Source organism: Oncorhynchus clarkii, unplaced genomic scaffold (assembly GCF_045791955.1).
Source record: "Oncorhynchus clarkii lewisi isolate Uvic-CL-2024 unplaced genomic scaffold, UVic_Ocla_1.0 unplaced_contig_9149_pilon_pilon, whole genome shotgun sequence".
Lineage (NCBI taxonomy): Eukaryota > Metazoa > Chordata > Actinopteri > Salmoniformes > Salmonidae > Oncorhynchus > Oncorhynchus clarkii.
The window spans coordinates 1-27,838 of NW_027259549.1; the positions used below are offsets into that span (position 1 = coordinate 1).

At 42.5% G+C, this 27,838-nt stretch overlaps 1 protein-coding gene across 1 annotated transcript; it reads right to left on the reverse strand.

The window, feature by feature from the left end:
- Window positions 1-5,032: 5,032 nt before the first annotated feature.
- On the reverse strand, window positions 5,033-27,838 carry LOC139400298 (ATPase WRNIP1-like). Its single transcript, XM_071145267.1, has 7 exons — window positions 27,182-27,838; window positions 18,093-18,287; window positions 15,693-15,943; window positions 11,491-11,714; window positions 7,986-8,141; window positions 7,546-7,625; window positions 5,033-7,294 (listed from the first exon to the last, which is right to left on the reverse strand). The coding sequence occupies exons 1-7, from the start codon at window positions 27,824-27,826 to the stop codon at window positions 7,013-7,015; spliced, it is 1,833 nt and encodes a 610-aa protein (XP_071001368.1). The 5' UTR covers window positions 27,827-27,838; the 3' UTR covers window positions 5,033-7,012.

The following is a 27,838-nucleotide window of genomic DNA, read 5'->3' on the forward strand; positions in this document are numbered from 1 at the left end:
ATCCCTAGCCGCGTCCTCAGAGCATGCGCAGACCAGCTGGCTGGTGTGTTTACGGACATATTCAATCAATCCCTATCCCAGTCTGCTGTTCCAACATGATTCAAGAGGGCCACCATTGTTCCTGTTCCCAAGAAAGCTAAGGTAACTGAGCTAAATGACTTTTGCCCTGTAGCACTCAATTCCGTCATCATGAAGTACTTTGAGAGACCAGTTAAGGATCATATCACCTCCACCCTACCTGACACCCTAGACCCACTCCAATTTGCTTACCGCCCCAAAAGGTCCACAGACGAGGCAATCACACTGACTGCACACTGCCCTAACCCATCTGGACAAGAGGAATACCTATGTAAGAATGCTGTTCATCGATTACAGCTCAGCATTTAACACCATAGTACCCTCCAAACTCGTTACTAAGCTCGAGACCCTGGGTCTCGACCCCGCCCTGTGCAACTGGGTCCTGGACTTTGACGGGCCGCCCCCAGGTGGTGAGGGTAGGAAACAACATCTCCACCCCGCTGATCCACAGCACTGGAGCCCCACAAGGGTGCGTTCTTAGCCCTCTCCTGTACTCCCTGTTCACCCATGACTGCGTGGCCATGCACTCCTCCAACTCAATCATCAAGTTTGCAGACAACACTGCAGTGGTAGGCTTGATTACCAACAAGGACGAGACGGCCTACTGGGAGGAGGTGAGGGCTCTCAGAGTGTGGTGTCAGGAAAATAACCTCACACTCAACGTCAACAAAACAAAGGAGATGATCATGGACTTCAGGAAACAGCAGAGGGAGCAGCCCCCTATCCACATCGACGGGACAGTAGTGGAGAAGGTAGAAAGTTTTAAGTTCCTTGGCGTACACATAACGGACAAACTGAAATGGTCCACCCACACAGACAGTGTGGTGAAGAAGGCGCAACAGTGCCTCTTCAACCTCAGGAGGCTGAAGAAATGTGGCTTGTCACCAAAAACACTCACAAACTTTTACAGATGCACAATAGAGAGCATCCTGTTGGGCTGTATCACCGCCTGGTACGGCAACTGCTCCGCCCACAACCGTAAGGCTCTCTAGATGGTAGTGAGGTCTGCACAACGCATCACCGGGGCCAAACTACCTGCCCTCCAGGACAAATACACCACCCGATGTCACAGGATGGCCAAAAAGATCATCAAGGATGAACAACAACCACCCAAGCCACTGCCTGTTCACCCCGATATCACCCAGAAGGTCGAGGTCAGTACAGGAGCATCAAAGCTGGGACTGAGAGACTGAAAAACAGTTTCTATCTCAAGGCCATCAGACTGTTAAACAGCCATCACTAACATTGATTGGCTGCTGCCTACATACTGACTCAAATCTTAAACATCTTAATTAAACATTGGATGTAATAAATGTATCACTAGTCACTTTAAACAATGCCACTTCATATAATGTTTACATACCCTACATTACATTATATGTACAGTTGACGTCAGAAGTTTACATACACTTTAGCCAAATACATTTAAACTCAGTTTTTCACAATTCCTGACATTTAATCCTAGTAACAATTCCCTATTTTAGGTCAGTTAGGATCACCACTTTATTTTAAGAATGTGAAATGTCAGAAAAATACTAGAGATAATTATTAATTTCAGCTTTTATTTCTTTCATCACATTCCCAGCGGGTCAGAAGTTTACATACAATCAATTAGTATTTGGTAGCATTGCCTTTAAATTTAAGTTGGGTCAAACGTTTCGGGTAGCCTTCCACAAGCTTCCCACAATAAGTTGGGTGAATTTTGGCCCATTCCTCCTGACAGAGCTGGTGTAACTGAGTCAGGTTTGTAGGCCTCCTTGCTCGCACACGCTTTTTCAGTTCGGCTCACAAACTTTCTGTAGGATTGAGGTCAGGGCGTTGTGATGGCCACTCCAATACCTTGATTTTGTTGTCCTTAAGCCATTTTGCCACAACTTTGGAAGTATGCTTGGGGTCATTGTCCTTTTGGATGACCAAGCTTTAACTGATGTCTTGAGATGTTGCTTCAATATATCCACATAATTTCCTTTCCTCACGATGCCATCTATTTTGTGAAGTGCACCAGTCCCTCCTGCAGCAAAGCACCCCCACAACATGATGCTGTCACCCCCGTGAAGCGGTTGGGATTGTGTTCTTTGGCTTTTCTCCAAAAAGTACGATCTTTGTCCACATGTGCAGTTGCAAACTGTAGTCTGGATTTTTTTATGGCGGTTTTGGAGCAGTGGCTTCTTCCTTGCTGAGCAGCCTTTCAGGTTATGTCAATATAGGACTCGTTTTACTGTGGATATAGATACTTCTGTACCTGTTTCCTCCAGCATCTTCACAAGGTCCTTTGCTGTTGTTCTGGGATTGATTTGCATTTTACGCACCAAAATACGTTAATCTCTAGGAGACAGAACGTGTCTCCTTCCTGAGCGGTATGAGTGGCTGCGTGGTCCCATGGTGTTTATACTTGCGTACTATTGTTCGTACAGATGAATGTGGTACCTTCAGGCGTTTGGACATTTCTCCGGAGGATGAACCAGACTTGTGGAGGTCTACAATTTTATTTCTGAGGTCTTGGCTGATTTCTTTTGATTTTCCCATGATGTCAAGCAAAGATGCCCAGTTACACCTCCAATTAACTCAAATGATGTAAATTAGGCTATCAGAAGCTTCTAAAGCCATGACATCATTTTCTGGAATTTTCCAAGCTGTTTAAAGGCACAGTCAATTTAGCGTATGTAAACTTCTGACCCACTGGAATTGTGATACATTATAAGTGAAATAATCTGTCTGTAAACAAAAATTACTTGTGTCATGCACAAAGTAGATGTCCTAACCGACTTGCCAAAACTATAGTTTGTTAACAAGAAATTTGTGGAGTGGTTGAAAAATGAGTTTTAATGACTCCAACCTAACTGTATGTAAACTTCTGACTACAACTGTATATTTGAGTTGATTGTGCAGGGTGAGCTGCACAGTGGACTTCATACTAGGGCACACCGCCTCAGTGCCAACAGTATAACTCTGGTTCATAGGCACATTATTACTGCATACAATAACTGTAGGATCAACAGATGCATTCAGGGCAGTTAGGGGGACATTGTAAATTAAGTTACTTACAATGTGTCTGCCAACGCTCCTGGGATAATGTACATATGCTCCAGCATTATGACAACTCAGCGACACATTGATAGGGATTAATTGAGCTTGTTTTGGGTCATTGATAATTCATTATCTCAATGCAGCCTTGAAATGTGTGAGGAGTCCAGGAGTTAAGATGATTTGGATGGACTCCGTCATTCCTGTAGACCATCTTCTGTTTCCAAAAGCTGTCAAAGTTATCTATTAAAGTAATTCCAATAGAGCTACAGTAATCGTTTAGCCAGGTGTGTATTGACAGTAACCTGCTGGATATTTCAAACCTGCAGCCCAATGATGGTATAGGACCTGAAATAACTGGCAGCTTTTTGGAATCCTTCAGTGCTAAAATCAGTTATTTAAAATCAATTTTCAGAAGTTTTGAGCTAGCCCTCCTGATGCCGTTTGACCCCACATGGACCACGACAGCATCAGGTCCCGGCATTTGTCGAAGAATGATCGGAAACAGCCTTGTAATGTCCTGTACTAATGCTCCAGGATAGCACAGGGTTTTTGCCTCGGAAACCAATATATTTCTTACAATAGATCTGCCGATGACGACAGCATGTTACTGTTTACAGCCATGTTTGGGTTTGCCACGTATTTTTAAGTTTCTCTCGAGTCGTTCTTCCCCACCTGCGGACTTAGGCTCATCACGGATAACTGGGTCATGACAGATGCACACTGCATTACGTGAGTCCAGCATGCAACATGCCATTAAATTGGCTGTAGGATTTATATCAAATATAGCAACATACTAGGCATCCGAGGAGTAATCCCAAACAGATTGAACACCCATATACAGTGCCTTGCGAAAGTATTCGGCCCCCTTGAACTTTGCGACCTTTTGCCACATTTCAGGCTTCAAACATAAAGATATAAAACTGTATTTTTTTGTGAAGAATCAACAACAAGTGGGACACAATCATGAAGTGGAACGACATTTATTGGATATTTCAAACTTTTTTAACAAATCAAAAACTGAAAAATTGGGCGTGCAAAATTATTCAGCCCCTTTACTTTCAGTGCAGCAAACTCGATAAATCGATAAAATGTAATTGTGTTCATTGTCTGTAGCTTATGCCTGCCCATAACATAACCCCACGGCCACGATGGGACACTGTTCACAACATTGACATCATCAAACCACTCGCCCACACAACGCCATACACGCTGTCTGCCCGGTACAGTTGAAATGGGGATTCATCCGTGAAGAGCACACTTCTCCAGCAGCCGTCAAAGGTGAGCATTTGCCCACAGAAGTCAGCTACGACGTCAAAATGCAGTTAGGTCAAGACCCTGTTGAGGATGACGAGCAGGCAGATGAGCTTCCCTGAGACGGTTTCTGTTTGTGCAGAAATTGTTTGGTTGTGCAAACCCTCAGTTTCATCAGCTGTCCGGGTGGCTGGTCTCAGACGATTCCGCAGGTGAAGAAGTGGGATGTGGAGGTCCTGGCCTGACGTGGTTACACATGGTCTGCGGTTATGAGGCTGATTGGACGTACTGCCAAATTCTCTAAAACGACATTGGAGGGCAGCTTATAGTAGAAAAATGTACATTCATTTATCTGGCAACAGCTCTGATGGACATTCCTGCAGTCAGCATGCCAATTGCACACTCCCTCAAAACATCTGTGGCATTGTGTTGCGTGACAAAACTGCACATTTTAGAGTGGCCTTTTATTGTCCCCAGCACCAGGTGCACCTGTGTACTGATCATGTTGTTCAATCAACTTCTTGATATGCCACACCTGGATGGTTTATCTTGGCAAAGGAGAAATGCTCACTAACAGGGATGTAGGCACATTTTATAGAAATAAGCTTTTTGTACATATGGAACTTTTCTGGGATCTTTCATTTCAGCTCAAGAAATATGGGACCAACACTTTACATTTATGTTCAGTGTAGAAACATTAACTTTAATTCAAAATACAATATGATTTCTGGATGTCTTTCTCATCTGTTCTGATCCAGGTTGCACATGTACAGACTGATCCTGGTAGAGCATGTACAGACTGATCCTGGTAGAGCATGTACAGACTGATCCAGGTTGCACATGTACAGACTGATCCTGGTTGCACATGTACAGACTGATCCTGGTTGAGCATGTACAGACTGATCCTGGTAGAGCATGTACAGACTGATCCTGGTAGAGCATGACATGAAGACAGAGGAAGGCTATGAGCAGTCCATCATAGTGGAAAAGATCTGACTGAAATTATAATCGTCTTCTGTGGGTAAGAAAGAGCCACACAAGGACCTCATGATTTGCTCAGACATACAGTATAGTGCAAACTGTTTCTAATAAAAATAGGTCTGTAAACTTTTTTAGAGATATCACCACTGTGTCATTGGGAAGAGTGACTAACCTGAGTCACTTTCATAGACATGCAGCTGAATAAGGAATGGCAGACAGTGTTAACATAAGAGACACACGCGATCATATACAAATGTAAGCAAAGTTTGAAATTGTTTTAGTCAAACATTCTAGATGTTATTATCTCAACTATTAACAATGTACAGTACATTTTTGTGTGATTCATGTATGCAGTAGCATCAGACATACTTCAGATTATTTTCAATGTGGCTACTTGCATCTTTCCATCTCCTCCACCCTGGTCTTCTTGTGTCTCCCCAGGGTTACTCAGGTGGGCACCTGAACTGTCAGGGTAGAGATGGTAGGTGGTACATCCAGGGGGGTTACCAGCTTTGTGAATGGTAAAGGCTGCAACACCACCCAAAAACCTACTGTCTTCACCCACGGTGGTTCTTTAATTCCCTGGATCAGTAAGGCGAGTTAGGACTCATCATTTATGAGGCCTCAGGCCTAGGCTGTGTAGCTGCTGAATAAGATCACATAGTTGAAATAATGGCACCTGAGACCTTGTAGGGATTAACTGACTGTACCATGGTGCAGCAGAACTGGTGCAACACATGGGTGGTTAAGTGAGTTGGTGTAAAACAAGTGGTACTGCATGAGATTACCTTTAATGTAATTTATCTTTCATTTACAGACAATGGCTCAAAACGGAATAAACCTCCCATATACACTGAGTGTAAAAAGCATTAGGAACATGCTCTTTCCATGACAGACTGACCAGGTGAGACCAGGTGAAAGCTATAATCCCTTAGTTATGTCACTTGTTAAATTCACTTCAATCAGTGTAGATGAAGATGAGGAAACAAGTTAAATAAAGATTTTTAAGCCTCGAGACAATTGAGACTGATAGATTGGGTACGCTATTCAGAGGGACATTTGGGCAAGAAACGAGTGTGTCTTTGAACGGGGTATGGTAGTAGGTGCCAGGAGCACCAGTTTGAGTCTGTCAAGAACTGCAACGCTGCGGTGTTATTCACGCTCAACAGTTTCCTGTGTGTATCAAGAATGGTCCAGCACCCAAAGGAAATCCAGACAACTTGACACAACTATTTGAAGCATCACAGGGCCAGCATCCCTGTGGAATGCTTTCAACACCTTGTAGAGTCCATGCCCTGATGCATTGAGGCTGTTCTGAGGGCAAAAGGGGGTGCAACTCAATATTAGGAAGGTGTTCCTCATTTTGTGTACACTCAGTGTAAGTCCTAGATGATAAAATGTATTATAATAGAAAAGGTGATAATTACTGTCCCTCTGTTTATTTATAAGTCTATTGAACAAAATATATCAACATAATGGTAACAATCTACAATACATTTATTTAACAAAGTGATATCATTGAACTCAAAATTGGTCTTATACTTAAGTGTTCTATTCGTGTTAGATCCAGCAGCATTTTCAGAGGTCCTCATAGCACAAACATTGATCTTTAGCATTATAACCCTCACAGTAACCTTCACCTCAGATGCCAGAGGTCATGGGTCAACCTCAAAGGTTATAGGTCAGAGGGGTTCCAGGTGAAGAAGTCCATTCCCCGGAGCTCCTCAGGCAGGTAGTCCTGCTCCACAGGGGCACTGAAGGCAGGGTTGTACTTGTAGCCCTCAGCGTAGCCCAGGTCCTTCATGAGCTTGGTGGGGGCGTTGCGAAGGTGCAGGGGAACAGAGGGTAGGGGGCCCTTATGGTTCCTCAGACTGGCCTTCACGTTACCGTACGCCTTGTAGATTTCTACCGACTTAGGAGCCCTGGCCAGGTACACCACACACTGAGCCAAGATCACCTGAGGGTGGGAGGGAAGGAAGGAGCGAGGGGAGGAAAGGGAGTAGAGGGAGAATTACCTTTATTAGCTTTTTGATATGGCCAAATATCAAAAGGCATACCGGATACCATGGTCAGAAAATAAGGAGTTCCTCAGGTAAAATCCAATGTCTCTCTTTATTGTATCCACAACATAACAAAGAGCTGATATTTAACAGAGGCAGATGTAAGGACAACTCTTGGTTGCCCTTGGTGACAAGATTTAAGTCTCACCTCACACTCTGGCATCCCGATGAAGTGGCAGGCCTGGAAGGCAGATACAGCCTGAGGAAGGGCAGAGGGATCTGCCATACCTGAACAAAAGGGACAGGACATCCAGTCAGAACACACCATAACCTTGTCTAGGCCTTTGAGTTTTAAGGGAAGACTCCTTCCATGGCTCTGACAGGTGCAGACCAACAGAAAATAGACTCTGCATACAAATGTCAGGGCAAAAATAAGATTAGTCTGGGATGATACCAAAGACGCTAGATCATGTTTGTTGACATAATAGTTTGGTACAGGTAATTAGTGCTTGACCAACATGTTTTTATAAAAAGCACATTCTCCTCCTTACAGTGTTTTCTGAGGTTGCGCCAATGCAATGGTTCATGTAATTGGGTCAATAACTGATTAAAACAATGGTTTGATGTAAACAGAGACGCATCACACACCCACGTCTTCACTAGAGAAGCGGACTAGTCTGCGAGCCACGTACAAGGGGTCCTCTCCTCCCTCCAGCATGCGGCCCAGCCAGTAGAGGGAAGCGTTCTCGTGGGAGCCCCTCATTGATTTGTGCAGCGCTGAGATGCAGTTATAGTGCTCCTCACCTTTATGTAACAAACAACAAAGTAGGGTTGGATGGGTGGGAAAATGACCATATAGATCTAGAGAGAAATAGAAATGCATAGAAATACACTATATACAAAAGTATGTGGACGCCCCTTCAAATTAGTGGATTCGGCTATTTCAGCCAAACCCGTTGCTGACAGGTGTATAAAATCAAGCACAAACACATGCAATCCCCATAGGCAAAAATTGGCAGTAGAATGGCTGTATAATTACTGAAGAACTCAGTGACCTTCAACTTGGCTCCCTCATATTAATGCCCATGATTTTTGGAATGAGACGTTTCGAGGAGTTGGTGTCCACATACTTTTGGTCATGTAGTGTACATATAATATAGTGGACAAAAGGAGGGGAGGGGAGGGGTTAAGGTGGGGTGGGGATGAAGAAAAATAAGGGATCCAAAAAGATATAAATAATACAAATGATTGTCTTGTTTTAGTTACACATAAGGCCATATGTTTCTTATAATGTTTCTCCCTGGACTGGCAGACCTGGGTTCAAATACTATTATGATTTTTCGGGGCACAATGTAAACAATGAAATAGTCCTAAAAGTACAAACCCTTGCCCCATCTGGCTCTCCTGGCAAAATTCAATCAAATGCTCAAAGTAGCCTATTTGTAAGAAAAAAAACGAAAGTATTTTCTTCTTCTGATCCCTAGTGATCCATCCATCTCCCTCCAGTCCACACCCACATTCCATCCATCAATCAGAGATAGTTGCTACTCAGAGTGACATGAGGCCTAAATTGGCCAGAGCTTCAATGGCAGCTTTCCAAGGCAAAGAATAATACACAAAAGTTACTGGTTAACTGTAGAGGGCTTAGAAACAAATCCAGACTAATGCCTGCTTGACACAAGTCATTTGTTTTTAGTTTCATAGATAAAAAAATTGCTTCATCAAAATATCTTTCACACTAACAAAACTTAATAGAGCAGCATCAGGTTCAGTTCACACAACAGAATAGTGATGGAGGTCTACATGTCATCTCTTGTGGACAGATTCTCATGAACATGAAACAACGAGAATCTGTCAGGGCTCACGTAGAATGTGACCACAAGCAGCAGTAGTTCCTGGTTCGGGGTTTTTGGCATGGATTATTTGGAGAAATCAGGATTGGGCAAAGGCGGTGAGCTTAAACTGGTGCGTGGGTTGTCAAGCCTGTGTGAGGATAATGGTTTTCGTTTGCGAGTGAGGAGACTTTGCTTCCTTCCTTTACACAAAAGGTAATCACAATTGTTATCGGCATTCCCTTCCAGATGTAAAACAGGAAATGACAAACTTTCGCGAAATAATTTTACTTCCGGGTAACAGAGATTAGTCTACATGCAATGATGTGAATGAATTTCATCACAGTTTTTTTTATGACAAAACATTAAATAGAGTAAATGTAGAGTTAGGCCTATAGCTGGTAAAACCATCTATCCTGGATGTCTAGCTAGTTGACATAACAGTTAAGAGGCTGCTGGGCTGGGTCTAGGCTATATTTGTGTTCCTGCTGTATAGTTGATGTACATTAATCATTTCTGGGGCATCTTCAGAGGAAATTCCGGTTAGATTTTAAATTTGGCTAGCTCCTTTAACCCCATAGGCTTAATTAGGTTCTGGATTCTCTCTGGAGGCCTCAGTCTCACCAGACCAATTAACCCAGCATTGCGGTGATGTTCTAGCCTGGTCCTGTCTGTTTGACCCGTCTTAGCATCATTGTAAGGCGTGTCAATGACCATATCAGTTGACAAGACAGCACTAAACAGGTCTGGGACCAGGCTAGTGAGGGTCTATCCCTTGCTTCCAGTGGGCAATGGGCAATGTCCCATTATGAGACAGCCGTCCTAATTCGAACCTATGTCTCATTTGTCACTCAGGTGGTCCCTCTTTCACCTCTCTCCACGATGGATAACTCCCCCACCTCAACCCTCCATATCCCATCCCACCTCCTGAGGCATTAGCCCACCTCCGAGGCATTAGCCCACATCCCGAGGCATTAGTGTGTTTACACAGCTATTTTGGATAAGGCTTCATCCACCTGGAGGCCTCCTTCAGCACCCAAAATAGGACACATGGAAACAAGGCAGGCGTCCTGTAAATCAACCAGGCCATGGAGGATGATGGAGCTCAGGGGGTCTCATAATAAATTGCCACGCCAGCTGGCACAAACTTTTCAAGCCCATGGCAGACAGCCCTCTGTCCCTGGTGGTGTGTTGGCAGCAGCAGTCAGAGTCAAAGGGTCCCCAGGATCCCCCCAAAAACCCATTTATCCTCTCATTTGCAAAAGAGCCATACACTCTATGGCATGTTTGAAGTGGTTGATCCATTTACTAGTAAAATCCTGAGAAGTTTGACAGGGAAGTGTTGAGAGGGAAAATACCAGGAATTTTGAGAAGACTCCTCTACCCATCCTCCATTGAGGTTGACAGAAAAAGTAAAGCTGAGAACCAGAGGTTAAAAGAGACTGGGATCAAGTCCCTTCACCTTCACTTTTCAGACACTAATGCACATAATATAAGAGTTATGACGGGTACTACATACTCTACGACCACACCAAGGAGTCTATCAATCTCCTAAGTGTCCTCTGACTAACATATTCTGGATATTCATTGATTCCAGTAAGATGACGCTGACAACAACCAGTCCATGCTTCTAAAGCATCAATCAAGGGCAGTGAGCCACAATAGCACTTGGCAGGCTGGCACCACGGTGACATCACTTGTACAGTCACTGTCTGAGGGTTTTAACCTAATTAGCGCTAGCCGTCTGGCCTGAGTCAGCTAATGTAGGGCATATTGAAAGAGTCTACTGTACGTATTAGAGGGCAAAGTGTTCTTTGGCTGGATCTGGCTGCATACCTCAGACTCAGAGCAAAGGGGAAGTTAGCTCTACCAATAGGACCAGCACATTCACCATTTCACAAGAGACCTCTGAAATGCACCTAAACTATTCACAGGTCCATTCCCATGAGCTGACAGACAGGCTGCTTGGGTTATTATCTCTGGGCTGCTGCTGTGGAGCCAACCAGACAGGATGTCACCACTCTGTAATTATCAAATTGAATCATGACAAGTAACATCATTTGTCATCTACATTTTTAAATGTCTGTCAGTCCAGTGAGGGGCAGTGTAAAAGAACATCCTAGAAAAATGTCAAATGTCCACTGACTACAGCTGAATCAATTGAAAATAATGTACTCTAATGTTATGGTTGAACCATTGAGGAGCATCAAGATCATCAGTATGCTGGAGTTTCAATTTAGTGTACAGTTTTTCTCCATGCACCTGTTAGTATGATAGGTGTGCGACTCCTATTCTCTTTTCTATTGAACCATTGGACTCACCTGCTTTGTCGTAGAGGATATGGGACCTCTGAAGGCCCTCCTTCACATGCTCCTCCTGCACCACAATGTCATGTGGGGTACTGCCAGATCCTGATTGGCCAGGACGGGCTGCACCCACCCGGGCCTGGACAGCCAGCTGGAGTCCGTTGAGCCCCGCCCGGGCGTCGCCATCACACAGGTGGGCTATGGTGTCCAGAGCCTTCTGCTCAATATAGACCTTTGGTCTACAAAACATGAAAACAGAAACGCATTCAATAATAACAAATAAGAAATGTTTAGCTCCGATTATATTAGGCCTAAATGGCACAGAGTGACAATAACTGTGTATTTTTGCTATACTGCACATAGAACCTTGCTGCTCAAAATTTGACTCCTGCAAACAGGGTGCTATGGTTTTTGGATGATCCTCCAGATCCCCCAGCAACTACCTAATCGTTCATCCCCAGATCCAAACGGTTGACCCTGATGAAAAGCAACCGGTACGACGCCACACTTCGAGACCCTCTCATGTATGGTGACATAAATCAGACCCACACGAGGGGCACTCTTCAAGTTAGCCAAGGCATGATGGGCAGTGTCCTTGTACCAGCGTCTGGTCTAATACCATGTTTCGTTCTCAAATAATCCCATCTCTAAAACAAGTACACAACAGAGACTTGATCGACTTGGCCACTAGTGATGGAACAAAAAAAATGAACAAAAAAAAATGTGATAGTTACATATCAGGCAGATATATTGTATTGTTTTGACAATATCACAGTATTATTTTTGCGCTAGTTGGCTGAACCGGCACCAAAATAAAATTACAGTACTGAATCGCAATACATATAGAATCGTAATACATATTGCAACGTGAGAGTACTGGCAATTCACAGCCCTATTGGCCACTAAGGTGACAAATAAACAACCCCTTACCAAAAACCACATTATGGAGTCAGCAGGGGAGCATCTTTATTGGACTTGGCCTGGGTGATAATGGCATTGCAGGAGCTGGAGAGAAGTTAGCCTGAGTGTTCTTCTGGTCTGGGTGTCAGGTTAGACAGTCAGGACAGTGTTGAGCCGACAGTCCTGTGACAACATGAGAACTAACGGGGAGAGTGGAACGTGGCCCCTGGTCCCCGGGGCGATGCAAACACCCTCCACCAGCTCCAAGTGGGTCAGGACACGTCTCTTGTTACCGATACCGACCCCCTTAATACTGATCCACATAACTCAAACCTAACCCACCATGCCAGGGACTTGCCACCTGAAAAACGCATCATTCTTGAATAGAATTTCAGTTTATTGAGTGTTCTCCAGAAACCTAATCATAACTAAATTTATCCATTTAATTTGGCATATATTCTAGTCGACATGTGTAATCATCTATCAAGTTGATTTATGAAGTTCATCTTTCTAATCATTTGAGGTACCGGTAGGGTTACCGTTACGGTGACCGTATTATTAAGTGCATAGATCTATCTCGAGACATGATAATGGTCCATTCTAAATCAAAACAAATATCACACACATATTATTTGGTTTATGTAAAGACAAGATTAAATAAAGAATTGTCTGATGGGTGACAATATTAGCCGATCACTTGTGAATGACATATTATCACTTTTGAATGATGCTTAGCGTGAGGCAAGAAACATGCATAATTGCATTTGCGGTCACTTTTGATAATGGTGTTTTCCCGCTAATAGAACATTCGCTCTTACAGCCTACTGCCATGTGCACATTGCTGCGATTAGAATGTGAAGAAATAGCCTAATAGTTTATCAACATTTAAGCTAAATGTTCTGATCTGTGGCATCAGCCTCATTGCGTATTTTTTTATTTTTTTATGCTAATGGTTGTATTCATTTGGGATCAATCACGTCCCACAACTGTCCCAGACTATGTTTGGAATAATTATTTATTGCACAGAATGGATCAACTTTAGGACTATGGGGGATAGTAGATTGACATAGGCTAGTGCTTTTTCTGTTCGTTAGGCCTACTCATCTTGTTGGCTGACGAAAAGTAAATGTGGACAGTAAATGTGGACACCTCGGAATTGGATAAGGACACGCGCAGTTGCGTCCGATGTGTCGGTCTTCACTTTTAGCTTGTGGGAAAGACCCGATCAGGTGATGGAGAGCCATGTGAGTGAGGTGCTTCGGAGCGCGCAGCACTCAGGGAGAAGGGAATTATAAGTATTATATTCAGCCCAAAGGCACAACAGCCACTGGCCGCAAAAGCCATGGGATTTTTTAGGGGGCATTACATCCACACAAAGGGGATGCCGCCAGGACATTTGAGGCATTATCAAGTGCTTGTCAAATTGTGAATGAGAGACTGTTGAAGTGTGTACAGCCGGTGCAAAAAACTAAGCAGAGCTCAAGCCTTTCAAGCAACTTTTTTCATATCATCATTAGTCGCATCATGCAGTCTTAGAATGTATTGCAAATCTAAACATATAACCCAATGTTTGTAGAACAACTAAAGTTACATTAATACCTCTAAATTAAGCATATAGGAGAACCTATTTCTTTGATAACCACAACACAGAATAGCCGCATGTGTGCACTCCCTCAAATCGTTTCTATTTTATACAGCTTTGTTCAATTGCATTCTTCATACTATAAAATCTAAAATAATGCCATGAAATTCAAAGCAAATATTGTCTGCTAAATGAACTAGTGTAGCCCACAGCCATATGGCATAGCCAGATCAGGACCTAACATAAGGACATCTGAGTATCCTATTCTGTTCTTCTGAAATAGACTACATGTTTCTTTAGACCTGTCTAAAATAAAATAAAAAAGGATTATATTGTGAAGGTGTAGGCATGGATTTATTAGACTTTTAAAAATGTAGATGTTTCAAAGTTCTGCATCAGCGGCTTGTAGGCTACATGTGGAATCCATACTGGTACCTGGCAGTTATTTGCTTGACAATCACAAACTGACAACATTTTGTGACCGCCACAGCCCTAGGTACCAGTGTGCTGATTCTGATCCATGAGCCTAAATGAAACAATAGATCTATATAGTAAATACCTGTGGGTAGATGAATAAAATATACTGTTTAAATGTTGACGTTTAAGCCACTAAGTGTGACATCTGAACCTCATGCCATAGCTATGTGACACCAACAGCTCATTGGATATCCTACCAACCTTTCAATTCTATTCTTGACTTTTGGCATACAATTAAATGTTGTGAGGAGGGTGATAAGGGAGGGCACATACTAAACTAGTCTCATCTAGCTGTCCCAGTGGGACCTTCCTGTGAAACATACAGCCAAACATGCCTGTCTCCTCCCTTGGCTTGGACTCCAGACAAGACGATAGCCCCTTTTTAATTTGATAGGGGTGAGAGAGGAAAGCCAGGGCTGAGACCATTTTTTGCTGATGAAGTGTGGAAAATGTCTGGTTTAAAATGTTCCTTGGAACACATGTATAGTTTGATAAAATACATTTGACAGAACAAGATAGGATGTAAAGATGTGATGTAATAGAAAGGGTTGGTTCACCTGAGCGTAAAGATCTTTACACAACCAAAGAGCATTTCACTCCATGGCTTGCACCTGTACCAAGATCTTTAAACACAAATATAACATCTAATGTTAGCTCAATCACCACCACCACTCAATCACACCCATGTTGACCATGAAGGCTTTCTGCCATGAATCTGGTACACTGTTAAAACTGAGCCCTCATATGCTGCCAGCAGTTAACAGCTGTCTCACTTAAACAGGCTAGGCTATACCGACACACTCCCCTCCATCTCTGTCAACAGAGAGAGAAATAGATAAAGGAGGTTACTAGTTCATTTAGCAGACAAGATTTGCTTAGAATTCCATGGCATTATAGTATATTATTTTATAATATGAAGAATACAATTGAACAAAGCTGAATAAAATAGAAAGGATATTTTCTCAGAGAAAGAGAGAGAAAGGAGAGCGAGCGAGTGAGTGAGAGAGAGGAGAGAAAGGAGAGAGAAAAAGAGAAAGAGAGAGAACACAACTGCCAGGGCTGTCTGCCTATAGTCAGGCCTGCCAGGCCATAAATGACCTAAAGGAAAACATTTTAAGGTGGGCACAGAGTAGAGAGAGGACGTCCCCCTCGACCAATCAGGGTTCAGGAATCCCAGACTTAAGGATGACGTGTCTACATGGCACGTTCCGTGATAACAAGGCGCTCATTCCGAGAGGAGGGGGTATGAGCTACTTACTCTGATCTGAGCTCGGTTGGGTCTAACTCGTCTTGATCTATGCGGTCGTTGAGATCTTCTCCCAGTACACTGATCCCCAGCATAGCGACGGCCCTGAGCAGGATCGACCCCATTGCCTCCACAGACAGCTTGTCCAGAACCAGGACCCTGCACCTGCTAAGCAGAGCCGCGTTCACCTGGAACGAAGGGTTCTCCGTGGTTGCCCCGATCAGAGTCACTGTCCCACACTCCACATGAGGGAGGAAGGTATCCTACATACAAGAGACATAGGAAGAGAGTGAAGAGAGACATGGGAAGAAAAGAGAAGAAGGTGTTGAGAATCCCAAAAGAGGTTCAATATCAAGGGTGAGTCACAGGGCTTTGATTACCTATGCATGAAATACCATTGGCACTATACCTCACTGTACATTGGTTTAATAGGGTAGCTGTGCAAAAGCAATACAGGGTACATGATTAAAATACAAATCTATCTCACGCATGCGCAATGATGGCTATGTTTTCCCTTTTAGCACCGCTTTAGCCCGAGCACAGTGTAGAGTCGGCCCTGGCTCTAACTGCCTGTTAATTGTTATCAGAATTTACATATTCTTATTTTCAATGACGGCCTAGGAACAGTGGGTTAACTGTCTGTTCAGGAGCAGAACGACAGATTTGTACCTTGTCAGCTCAGGGATTTGCACTTGCAACCTTCCGGTTACTAGTCCAACGCTCTAACCACTAGGCTACCCTGCCTCCCCTATAAAAGGGTTGTCCTGTGCCACAGTGAGTCCTTCATATTATACTACACAAAATGAAGACAGTAACTGATAAGGATATTTATTGCTATTTTCAGAGTGATACTTGTTTACTATGTTATTGTTACTATAGTTTGTTAAACTTTGTAGGTATTTTAAAACAATTGTGGCATGCTGTACGAAGCAATTATTTCAGATCGGATTTTCTATCAAAACCCATCTGTCCATTATAGTGCTGAGCGATTAGTTCTTTATGAGGTTGGTTCGGTTTCGGTTCGATTATAACTTTTTTTTAAAGACATTAACTGTGCATTAACCATGCATTATGTGGGTTGAATGCTGTAACACAGAATAAGAATAAGATAATTAATAAAAGCCCCATGATGGTAGTCACTGCTCTTACTGCTTATCACTTACTAACCATCATTTACTCACATTACTTTAATAAAATATTTCAGTTGTGTATAATACATTTGATGACTTTATTTCATTCCAAGTCATCATCTCATCTCTATAGAGCTGATGCCTACGCTGTCTGACAAAATCACTATCTCAGTAGTTCTTACTAAAGGTATACTTTTGACTGCTAAATACCAAATATAAATCACTTAGATCATGTATTGAGAAGTAGAGATACCTTGCGAAGCAACTACTCTCGATCGCTCTTGATCGAGCGCTCCTATGTCTCTTCTCTCCGTCTCTGTGTCTGCCACATACAGACCGGACAAGTAGCTGGCTCAATGCATTATGCTCATTGTAGTTAATTACCATGTTTTCTGTGCTAAACTATGTAGAATATTGGCCTGTTGGAAACTACAACTACATCGGACAGTTCAGGCTGGATCTGATTTATCTCTTGAAAAACAGAACAAAATAGATTTGAACCAAAGTTGGTAAATTAGTTGTCAAAAAAACAAAATTACAGAAATTTCAGTTAATCATTCAGCACTAGTCCATTATGTTACATTTAGAACTAAATATGTTTTAGTCGATATGTACTGGTCAGGGATGTGGACCACAGATGCAGATTAAGTACACACCATTGTTATTGTGTGGGTACTGTTACACAATGGTGTGGAGTTGTGAAAGAAAAGAATGGCCACTAACATTCAACATAAATCTGAGGCGTTATCTTGGCTAGTTAGGTGATGTGATACCATATTCTAATAGTAGAATTATGCAAACAATCTCTCTCTCAAATGGCTTCAGGGAATCTGATTGAGATGCTACTCTAAACATCTATGAATCTTTCCAAGAATCTGTGGTAGATACAAAGAGGGTGGATAATGGGTATTGTTTGAGGGAATTAAGTCTTTATTTTGGGATCATGGGATGGACATTCCTATACTAGTGTGGTTGAGACCGCGCAGACAGAGTAGCATGATGGCCAATCATAAGTGTACAGAGATTTCTGACAAATGTGTGGCTGTAGCTAGGCAAGGGCAACTAAATAATTTGGCCTACAACTCCATGGAGTACACTACTCATTATGAAAAATGTGATAAGACATAAGATGAGTGAAATTAGACCTACACATTTTCATAAAAATAAATGTCATCATTGGAATTTGCATCTTGGAGTGATACCCTTTACCTTTTGTCATTATTATTGGCTGAAACCTGAGCCCAATTCTTCTCATTGGCTGGAGCACTTTGGTTGTTATTACCTGTTGTGACTTGTTGAAGCGATGGATCTCATCTATAAAGAGGATGGTCTTCCTCTTCATCAGTTTTAACTCATTCTGGGCCTGCTTAATGACCTCTCGCACCTCATTGGTGGATGTGCTGGTGGCAGAGAGAGAAACGAAGCGGGCCGTGCCCCTCTTCTTATTGCCGCTGGCTATGATGTGGGCCAGAGTGGTCTGGAAGGAAGGACAGAGATACATAAACGTAAGAGTTCATAGTGACACCATATCTAATTCTTAGAATTCTTATCCATCTGAAGAAAGCGAGTACCTGTGAATACTTCTCGTTCAAAATATGATTACTACTAATGATGAAGATAGATACATAACATGATTCCCTCTTATGTGTGGGGCCCTATGTGAAACTTATTTTTCTTCATTAAATCCTTGGGAATGCAGGCAGGCACCTAAAATCATGCATCTACTGATCCCGCTGCGTGCCACTGTCACAGCATTTCCATCTGTATTTTATAGGCCTATAATGCATTTTCCAGTCCCTATAATCCACAGATGGAACCAAGTCCCCTGGTCCCTGCCTAGAAGACCCTGAAGACAGATTCATAAATCTAGCCTCCACTGTAAATCCTGGAGTCCAGCTCCATAAATCTCATGAAAACTGACCCATGACACCAGGGGGCTGACAAAGAGAGTCAGCGAGAAAGGGAAAGTGTTAAGAGGCATGCTGTTATGGTGGCCAGTCAAGTCAGAGGTAGCTGGCCTATTATGGCGTTAACAGTGCAGATAACGCAAGACTCCAGCCAGTCACTATACAGTATCTAGGCCTAATGGGAGAATTTCAAGCAGTTCCAATTATGTGACTGCCATCCGTGGGCATTGCAATAATCACATGAACTCAGTCAATCATCATCAAAAAACTGCAGAAATGGCCTTATCTTTAGGCTTAATGTTATGTAGGCACTGGGCATATGCCCTATTGTTACATTCCAAGGCTGCTGCAAGGTCTTCCCTGCCCACAGGGGTCTCGTGTTCTTGAGCAACGACGACCTCAGGGGGATGGTTGGTTGAAATCAATATTTGTCTGCTTTATAGATAATTTTTCTAACAAGCTGCAACTGAGTAACACTAATTGGTCTGGTCTAAAAAAAAAAAAACAGCGCTGATGCTGATATGAGAAGTTGCTGTTGCTGCTGTTGTCAGTCCCACCTGCGGTTGGCATCCAATAAATGTTGCATTCCCGTCACCTACCAGACTGGAATACAACTCCATAATACTTTGCTGAAAAAAAGCATATTTTTTAAATACCCTACCGTCTAACACAACACTCACAAAAAAAAAAAAAATATATATATATATATATATATATATATATAATACTCCACTATTTAACCCCTGTGTGGTGTTTGGGTCTGTGGGCCCATTTTCAATGTTTACTAAAATAAAAATTATACAATTAATACTTTTTTCAAACTGAGACTGAACTGTGTGTGGGTGAAAACAAGTAAAAATTAAACAAAAATGTTTGCTGTGTGCCGTCAATCTGTTTTCCTCCTCCCTGGGCCTGCTGTTTCAACATAGCACCAAGAACCTGTCTGTTTCCCTGCCTGTCGCCCTCTTTTCTCACTCTTTACCCTTTGTAGTGTGTGAAACTACACAATGTCTTGTGAGAACATGTACAATGTTATTACAATATATTATTTTAATTTGTAAATATTATTTCCCCACACTCTACCCCAACCAGGTGCAAATTGGGGGAGGGACACAACAAATAAATAGCTTTGCATATGTGGCTACTTAACACAATCAATCAGTATGGCAAAAAGTATCTCTTCTCAGAGGGCCTTAGAATTTTTTTAGCAGAGAGAGAAGCTAGTGTGAAAGAAGCATCTTCCACTTTGGAAAATCATGAATTTTGTCCCTGTCAATTCGGAGTCTGACAGGGAGTTGGATGAAGAGGATGAGACTGACAATAAGCCACCCCCACATTCCCAGTGGGTCAGAAGTTTACATACAATCAATTAGTATTTGTTAGCATTGACTTTAAATTGTTTAACTTGGGTAAAACATTTTGGGTAGCCTTCCAAGTTGGGTGAATTTTGGCCAATTCCTCATGACAGAGCTGGTGAGTCAGGTTGAGTCAGGTTTGTTGGCCTCCTTGCTCTCACATGCCTTTTCAGTTCTGCTCACAAGTTTTCTATAGGATTGAGGTCAGGGCGTTGTGATGGCCACTCCAATACCTTGACTTTGTTGTCCTTAAGCCAACAACTTTGCCACAACTTTGGAAATATGCTTGGGGTCATAGTCCATTTGGAAGACCCATTTGCGACCAAGCTTTAACTTCCTGACTGATGTCTTGAGATGTTGCTTCAATATATCCACATAATTTTCTTTCCTCATTATGCCATCTATTTTGTGAAGTGCACCAGTCCCTCCTGCAGCAAAGCACCCCCACAACATGATGCTGCCACCCCCATGCTTCACGGTTGGGATGGTGTTCTTTGGCTTGCAAGTCTCCCCCGTTTTCCTCCAAACATAACAATGGACATTATAGCCAAACAGTTCTATTTTTGTTTCATCAGACCAGAGGACATTTCTCCAAAAAGTATAATCTTTGTCCCCATGTGCAGCTGCAAACGGTAGGCTTTTTTATGGCGGTTTTGGAGCAGTGGCTTCTTCCTTGCTGAGCGGCCTTTCAGGTTATGTCGATATAGGACTCGTTTTACTGTGGATATAGATTAGAGGTCGACCGATTATGATTTTTTCAACGCCGATACCGATTATTGGAGGACCAAAAAAGCCGATACCGATTAATCGGCCGATATAAAAAATGTATTTGTAATAATGACAATACTGAATTAACACTTATTTTAACCTCTAGTGACACCCCATCCCGTGAATGGGACCGTTGTCATCATCTGACACTAATTAGCATAACGCAACGGACATAAATATTACTAGAAAATATTCCTATTCATGAAAATCACAAGTGAAATATATTGAGACACAGCTTAGCCTTTTGTTAATCACCCTGACATCTCAGATTTTCAAAATATGCTTTACAGCCAAAGCTAGACAAGCATTTGTGTAAGTTTATCGATAGCCTAGCATAGCATTTTGTCCAGCTAGCAGCAGGTAACTTGGTCACGGAAATCAGAAAAGCAATCAAATTAAATAATTTACCTTTGATGAGCTTCGGATGTTTTCACTCACGAGACTCCCAGTTAGATAGCAAATGTTCCTTTTTTCCAAAAATATTATTTTTGTAGGCGAAATAGCTCCGTTTGTTCTTCACGTTTGGCTGAGAAATCGCCCGGAAATTGCAGTCACGAAAACTGCGAAAAATATTCAAAATTAGCTCCATAATATCGACAGAAACATGGCATACGTTGTTTATAATCAATCCTCAAGGTGTTTTTCAAATATCTATTCGATAATATATCCATCGGGACAATTCGTTTTTCAGTAGGACCGATTGGAGTAATGGCTACCTCTGTATTTTACGCAAGAATCTCTCTGGGAGCATCAGGTGACCACTTGCGCAATGTAGCCGCCTACGGGTATTCTTCAACATAATTTTAAAAATGTACCTTTATTTAACTAGGCAAGTCAGTTAAGAACAAATTCTTATTTTCAATGGCGGCCAAGGAATGGTGGGTTAACTCCCTGTTCAGGGGCAGAACGACAGATTTGTTCCTTGTCAGCTCAGGGATTTGATCTTGCAACCTTCCAGTTACTAGTCCAATGCTCTAACCACCTGCCTTACATTGCACTCCACGAGGAGCCTGTGTGGCAGGCTGACTACCTGTTACGCGAGTGCAGCAAGAAGCCAAGGTAAGATGCTAGCTAGCATTAAACTTATCTTATAAAAAACAATCAATCTTAACATAATCACTAGTTAACTACACATGGTTGATGATATTACTAGTTTATCTAGCGTGTCCTGCGTTGCATATAATCGATGCGGTGCCTGTTAATTTCTCATTGAATCGAGGCCTACTTCGCCAAACGGGTGATGATTTAACAAGCGCATTCGTGAACAAAGCACTGTCTTTGCACCAATGTGTACCTAACCATAAACATCAATGCCTTTCTTAAAAATCAATACACAAGTGTATATATTTTTAAACCTGCATATTTAGTTAATATTGCCTGCTAACATGAATTTATTTTAACTTGGGAAATTGTCACTTCTCTTGCGTTCCGTGCAAGCAGTATATGCAGCAGTTTGGGCCGCCTGGCTCATTGCTAACTGTGTGAAGACCATTTATTCCTAACAAAGACCGTAATTAATTTGCCAGAATTAACATTGAAGGTTGTACAATGTTACAGCAATATTTAGATTTAGGCATGCCACCCATTAGATAAAATACAGAACGGTTCCGTATTTCACTGAAAGAATAAACGTTTTGTTTTCGAAATTATAGTTTCCGGATTTGACCATATTAATGACCTAAGTCTCGTATTTATGTGTGTTATTATGTTATAATTAAGTCTATGATTTGATATAGCAGTCTGACTGAACGATGGTAGGCAGCAGCAGGCTCGAAAGCATTCAGTCAAACAGCACTTTGGTGCGTTTGCCAGCAGCTCTTTGCTGTGCTTCAAGCATTGTGCTGTTTATGACTTCAAGCCTATCAACTCCCAAGATTAGGCTGGTGTAACTGATGTGAAATGGCTAGCTAGTTAGTGAGGTGCGTGCTGATAGCGTTTCAATCGGTGATGGAAACAGGTGGCTCTAGACAGGGAGCGTCATAGCGTCATTTCCGGTCACAACTTGCAGACTTGTTTACGTGCTGCTGTGCGGTCTGTTGCCAACCTTTCTTTGCTACCTGACAACTTTACGGTTTTTACTTTTTAATTAATGTTTATATTTTTAATTTTTCCCTCACTCAACTTTTTTTACGTTCAACTTTCTCACTCCGGACATTTTATCTGGACATGGTTCATCAGAACTTCCAACAGGGACTTCCAGTATTTATGCGTCGGGGGGCTAGGGTCTGTTATATATATATATATATATTTTTTTTTGCAAATCGTTCCAGTCACAGGCAGCAGAGAAGTGGAAGGAAAGGCGGCCAAATTAGGTGTTGGCTTTAGGGATGGTCAGTGAGATACACCTGCTGGAGCGCGTGCTACGGGTGGGTGTTGCCATCGTGACCAGTGAACTGAGAGAAGGCAGAGCTTTACCTACCTTTACTTGTAGATGACCTGGAGCCAGTGGGTCTGGCGACGAATATGTAGCGAGGACCAGCCGACTAGAGCATACAGGTCGCAGTGGTGGGTGGTATAAGGTGCTTTAGTAACAAAACGGATGGCACTGTGATAAACTGCATCCAGTTTGTTGAGTAGAGTATTGGAAGCTATTTTGTAGATGACATCGCCGAAGTCGAGGATCGGTAGGATAGTCAGTTTTACTAGGGTAAGTTTGGCGGCGTGAGTGAAGGAGGCTTTTGTTGCGGAATAGAAAGCCGACTCTAGATTTGATTTTAGATTGGAGATGTTTGATATGAGTCTGGAAGGAGTTTACAGTCTAGCCAGACACCTAGGTACTTATAGATGTCCACATATTCTAGGTCAGAACCATCCAGGGTGGTGATGCTAGTCGGGCGTGCGGGTGCAGGCAGTGAACGGTTGAAAAGCATGCATTTGGTTTTACTAGCGTTTAAGAGCAGTTGGAGGCCACGGAAGGAGTGTTGAAGCTCGTTTGGAGGTTAGATAGCACAGTGTCCAAGGAAGGGCCAGAAGTATACAGAATGGTATCGTCTGCGTAGAGGTGGATCAGCGAATCGCCCGCAGTAAGAGCAACATCATTGATATATACAGAGAAAAGAGTCGATATCTAGAGTATTTCTGCACCCTCGACAACTACTGTGATTATTATTTGACCATGCTGGTCATTTATGAACATTTTGGCCATGTTCTGTTATAATCTCCACCCGGCACAGCCAGAAGAGGACTGGCCACCCCTCATAGCCTGGTTCCTCTCTAGGTTTCGGCCTTTCTAGGGAGTTTTTCCTAGCCACCGTGCTTCTACACCTGCATTGCTTGCTGTTTGGGGTTTTAGGCTGGGTTTCTGTACAACACTTTGATATATCAGCTGATGTAAGAAGGGCTATATAAATACATTTGATTTGATGTCACTTGCTCTGAGACCTTGAAGTAGTTGTTCCACTTGCTCTGCAAGAGCCGCAGCTTTTGTGGAGCGATGGGTAACGACACTTCGAGGGTGGCTGTTGTCGATGTGTTCCTTGTTCGAGCCCAGGTAGGGGCGAGGAGAGGGACGGAAGCTATACTGTTACACTGGCAATACTAAAGTGCCTATAAGAACATCCAATAGTCAAAGGTATATGAAATACAAATGGTATAGAGACATAGTCCTATAATTTCTATAATAACTACAACCTAAAACTTCTTACATGGGAATATTGAAGACTCATGTTAAAAGGAAACACCAGCTTTCATATGTTCTCATGTTCTGAGCAAGGAACTTAAACGTTAGCTTTTTTACATGTCACATATTGCAATTTTACTTTCTTCTCCAACACTTTGTTTTTGAATTATTTAAACCAAATTGAACATGTTTCATTATTTATTTGAAGCTAAATTGATTTTATTGATGTATTATATTAAGTTAAAATAAGTGTTAATTCAGTATTGTTGTAATTGTCATTATTACACATTTAAAAAAAATAAAAAACGGCTGATTAATCGGCATTGTTTTTTTTGGTCCTCCAATAATCGGTATCGGCATTGAAAAATCATAATTGGTCGACCTCTAGTAAGAATGCTGTTCATCGATTACAGCTCAGCATTTAACACCATAGTACCCTACAAACTTGTCATTAAGCTCGAGACCCTGGGTCTCGACCCCGCCCTGTGCAACTGGTGGTGAGGGTAGGTAACAACATCTCCACCCCGCTGATCCTCAACACGGTGGCCCCACAAGGATGCGTTCTCAGCCCTCTCCTGTACTCCCTGTTCACCCACGACTGTGTGGTCATGCACGCCTCCAACTCAATCATTAAGTTTGCAGCCGACACTAGTGGTAGACTTGATTACCAACAACGACGAAACGGCCTACAGGAAGGAGGTGAGGGCCCTCGGAGTGTGGTGTCAGGAAAATAACCTCACACTCAACGTCAACAAAACAAAGGAGATGATCGTGGACTTCAGGAAACAGCAGAGGGAGCAGCCCCCTATCCACATTGACGGGACAGTAGTGGAGAGGGTGGAAAGTTATAAGTTCCTCGGCGTACACATCACAGACAAACTGAAATGGTCCACCCACACAGACAACGTGGTGAAGAAGGCGCAGCGGCACCTCTTCAACTTCAGGAGGTTGAAGAAATTTGGCTTGTCACCAAAAACACTCACAAACTTTTACAGATGCACAATTGAGAGCATCTTGTCAGGCTGTATCACCGCCTGGTACAGCAACTGCTCCGCCCATAACCGCAAGGCTCTCTAGAGGGTAGTGAGGTCTGCACAACGCATCACCGGGGGCAAACTACCTACCCTCCAGGACACCTACACCACCCGATGTCACAGGAAGGCCAAAAAGATCAAGGACAACAACCACCCAAGCCACTGCCTGTTCACCCCACTATCATCCAGAAGGCGAGGTCAGTACAGGTACATCAAAGCGGGGACCAAGAGACTGAAAAACAGCTTCTATCTCAAGGCCATCAGACTGTTAAACAGCCATCACTAACATTGAGTGGCTGCTGCCAACATACTGATTCAACTCTAGCCACTTTAATAATGGAAAAATTGATGTAATAAATGTATCACTAGCCACTTTAAACAATGCCACTTTATATAATGTTTACATACCCTACATTACTCATCTCATATGTATATACTGTACTCTATACCATCTACTGCATCTTGCCTATGCCGTTCGGCCATCACGCAATCAAATATATTTTTTATGTACATATTCTCATACATTCCTTTACACTTGTGTGTATAAGGTAGTTGTTGTGAAATTGTTAGAGGTTAGATATTACTGCATGGTCAGAACTAGAAGCACAAGCATTTCGCTACATTTGCATTAACATCTGCTAACCATGTGTATGTGACAAATAAAATTAGATTTGATGTGTGTCTGACTCTTCTACCATGGCCTGCTGTAACTATATATGTGAGTGAGATGTTAGTAAAATTCCTGAACTAAGTGTTTTCATCATTCTAGATTGCAGCCGGTAGCAACATGAAGAAGCGCTGCGATGAGTGTGGACCCAAGGACAGGAAGACACAGTACACATGCTTCAAGTGCAAGAAATACATTTGCAACACACACACACACAGCAAAACTCTGTCCCTCATGTGGTGTGTAGACCAGCCTTAATTTGTGTTTAAAAAAAATCACATTTTATTTTTAAAATAATGATAGCGCTTTAATTGATACATTTTACCTAGCAGAAGTAAATGGCAAATATTAACTATGCTGTCATTATTTTTTACATTTAACCTTTAACTAGGCAAGTCAGTTCAGAACAAATTCTAATTTACAATGACTGTGTATTGCTTGTAATTGATGCAAGTCAACATCTAAGTATTAAGTAATTTTACATAAATTGTTATGGCTGTATTGTTTAAAAACCCAATAATGTTTTGGGTCCATCAGACCCGCGAACATTGGGTGAATAACAAAAACATGACACCACACAAGGGTTAAATCTATTTAGTCCTACTTCAGGCCAACAGCCTGAAAGTATGAGCCACCACCACTTAACACACCTCTTCTGACATCAAACCTCACACACCCAAATACCTCTCTGCAGCTGCCAAATACCTCTATTTTCTGCAATTTATGTTCCATCCCTGCAGGACAGTTGATAACCATTGTTATAAATGCCAGAATTACAGTCTTACTTGAAACATATCACTTGGTTTATCCCTCCGTACTGGTACAGATCTACTACTCACACCACACCTCTCAGGATCCCTCCCCCTTGACCCATCTTCCTTTACTTTCTTCACTGCCTCAGCATATGACAACTTCTGCTTGTCAGTCACAAACTTCATCATCACTCACGTGTTACTTTCGTTTACAACATGGAAATACAATCTAGATTATATGTATATGTTTACAAAGTAGAACACCACACCTTCCCACATCCAGGTGGTCCCCATAGGATCAATGACGGTATCTCCTGAGAATCCAACAGCGACCTGAGAAGGGTGTGTTCTCCTACTACTTTGTTTTGGCCGAAATATTCCTCTAGCGTGGTTGGTCGCAGTTTATCCGCCAGTGGCTTATCGATATTCAGCAGTGCGCGCACAGGTGTTGTATCACGCGGGGTCTTTATCAGTGTGTTCGATGCAGGGGGGTCGATGCAAAACTGTCCCATCGCCTTACCTGCCCCCATCTCGTCCGGTGAATGACGTTTCTTTCCTTTGCTGACAGCAGTGCTGGCAATCGGTTTATTCGATAAAAATGTATTTCGTTCACTTTGAACTGGACCCTTATTTATGTTGGTCTGAAACATCCTGAAAATCGGAGAGGGCGGCGTGGTACTTTTCCTCGCCTCCGACGAGTCTGTCGTGTTGACTGTTGGACTAGACGCTTCGCTAGAAATGCGAGGTTTCTTGAGAGGTGGTCCGTTCATTTCTTGACTGGTTGATGTCGGACAACTGTCATTGTTTAACAAACATCTGTCCAGATGGGCATTGATTTCTGACGCCGCAAAATCCTTAAAACAAACGGGACATTGTACTGGCTCCGCAACGCTACCTGTTACTTCGCTCGCCATGTTTTCTTTCCC

Bases quoted from the DNA above. Each gene is read 5' to 3' on its own strand.
- LOC139400298 (XM_071145267.1), bottom strand. From the start codon at position 27,826: ATGGCGAGCGAAGTAACAGGTAGCGTTGCGGAGCCAGTACAATGTCCC. The intron at 18,288-27,181 runs GTGTGGTGTTCT...CCTTCCTTCCAG, and splicing joins GACCACCTGGATGTGGGAAG to ACCACTCTGGCCCACATCAT. The intron at 8,142-11,490 runs GTGAGTCCAATG...TGTTACATAAAG, and splicing joins TATCCTCTACGACAAAGCAG to GTGAGGAGCACTATAACTGC.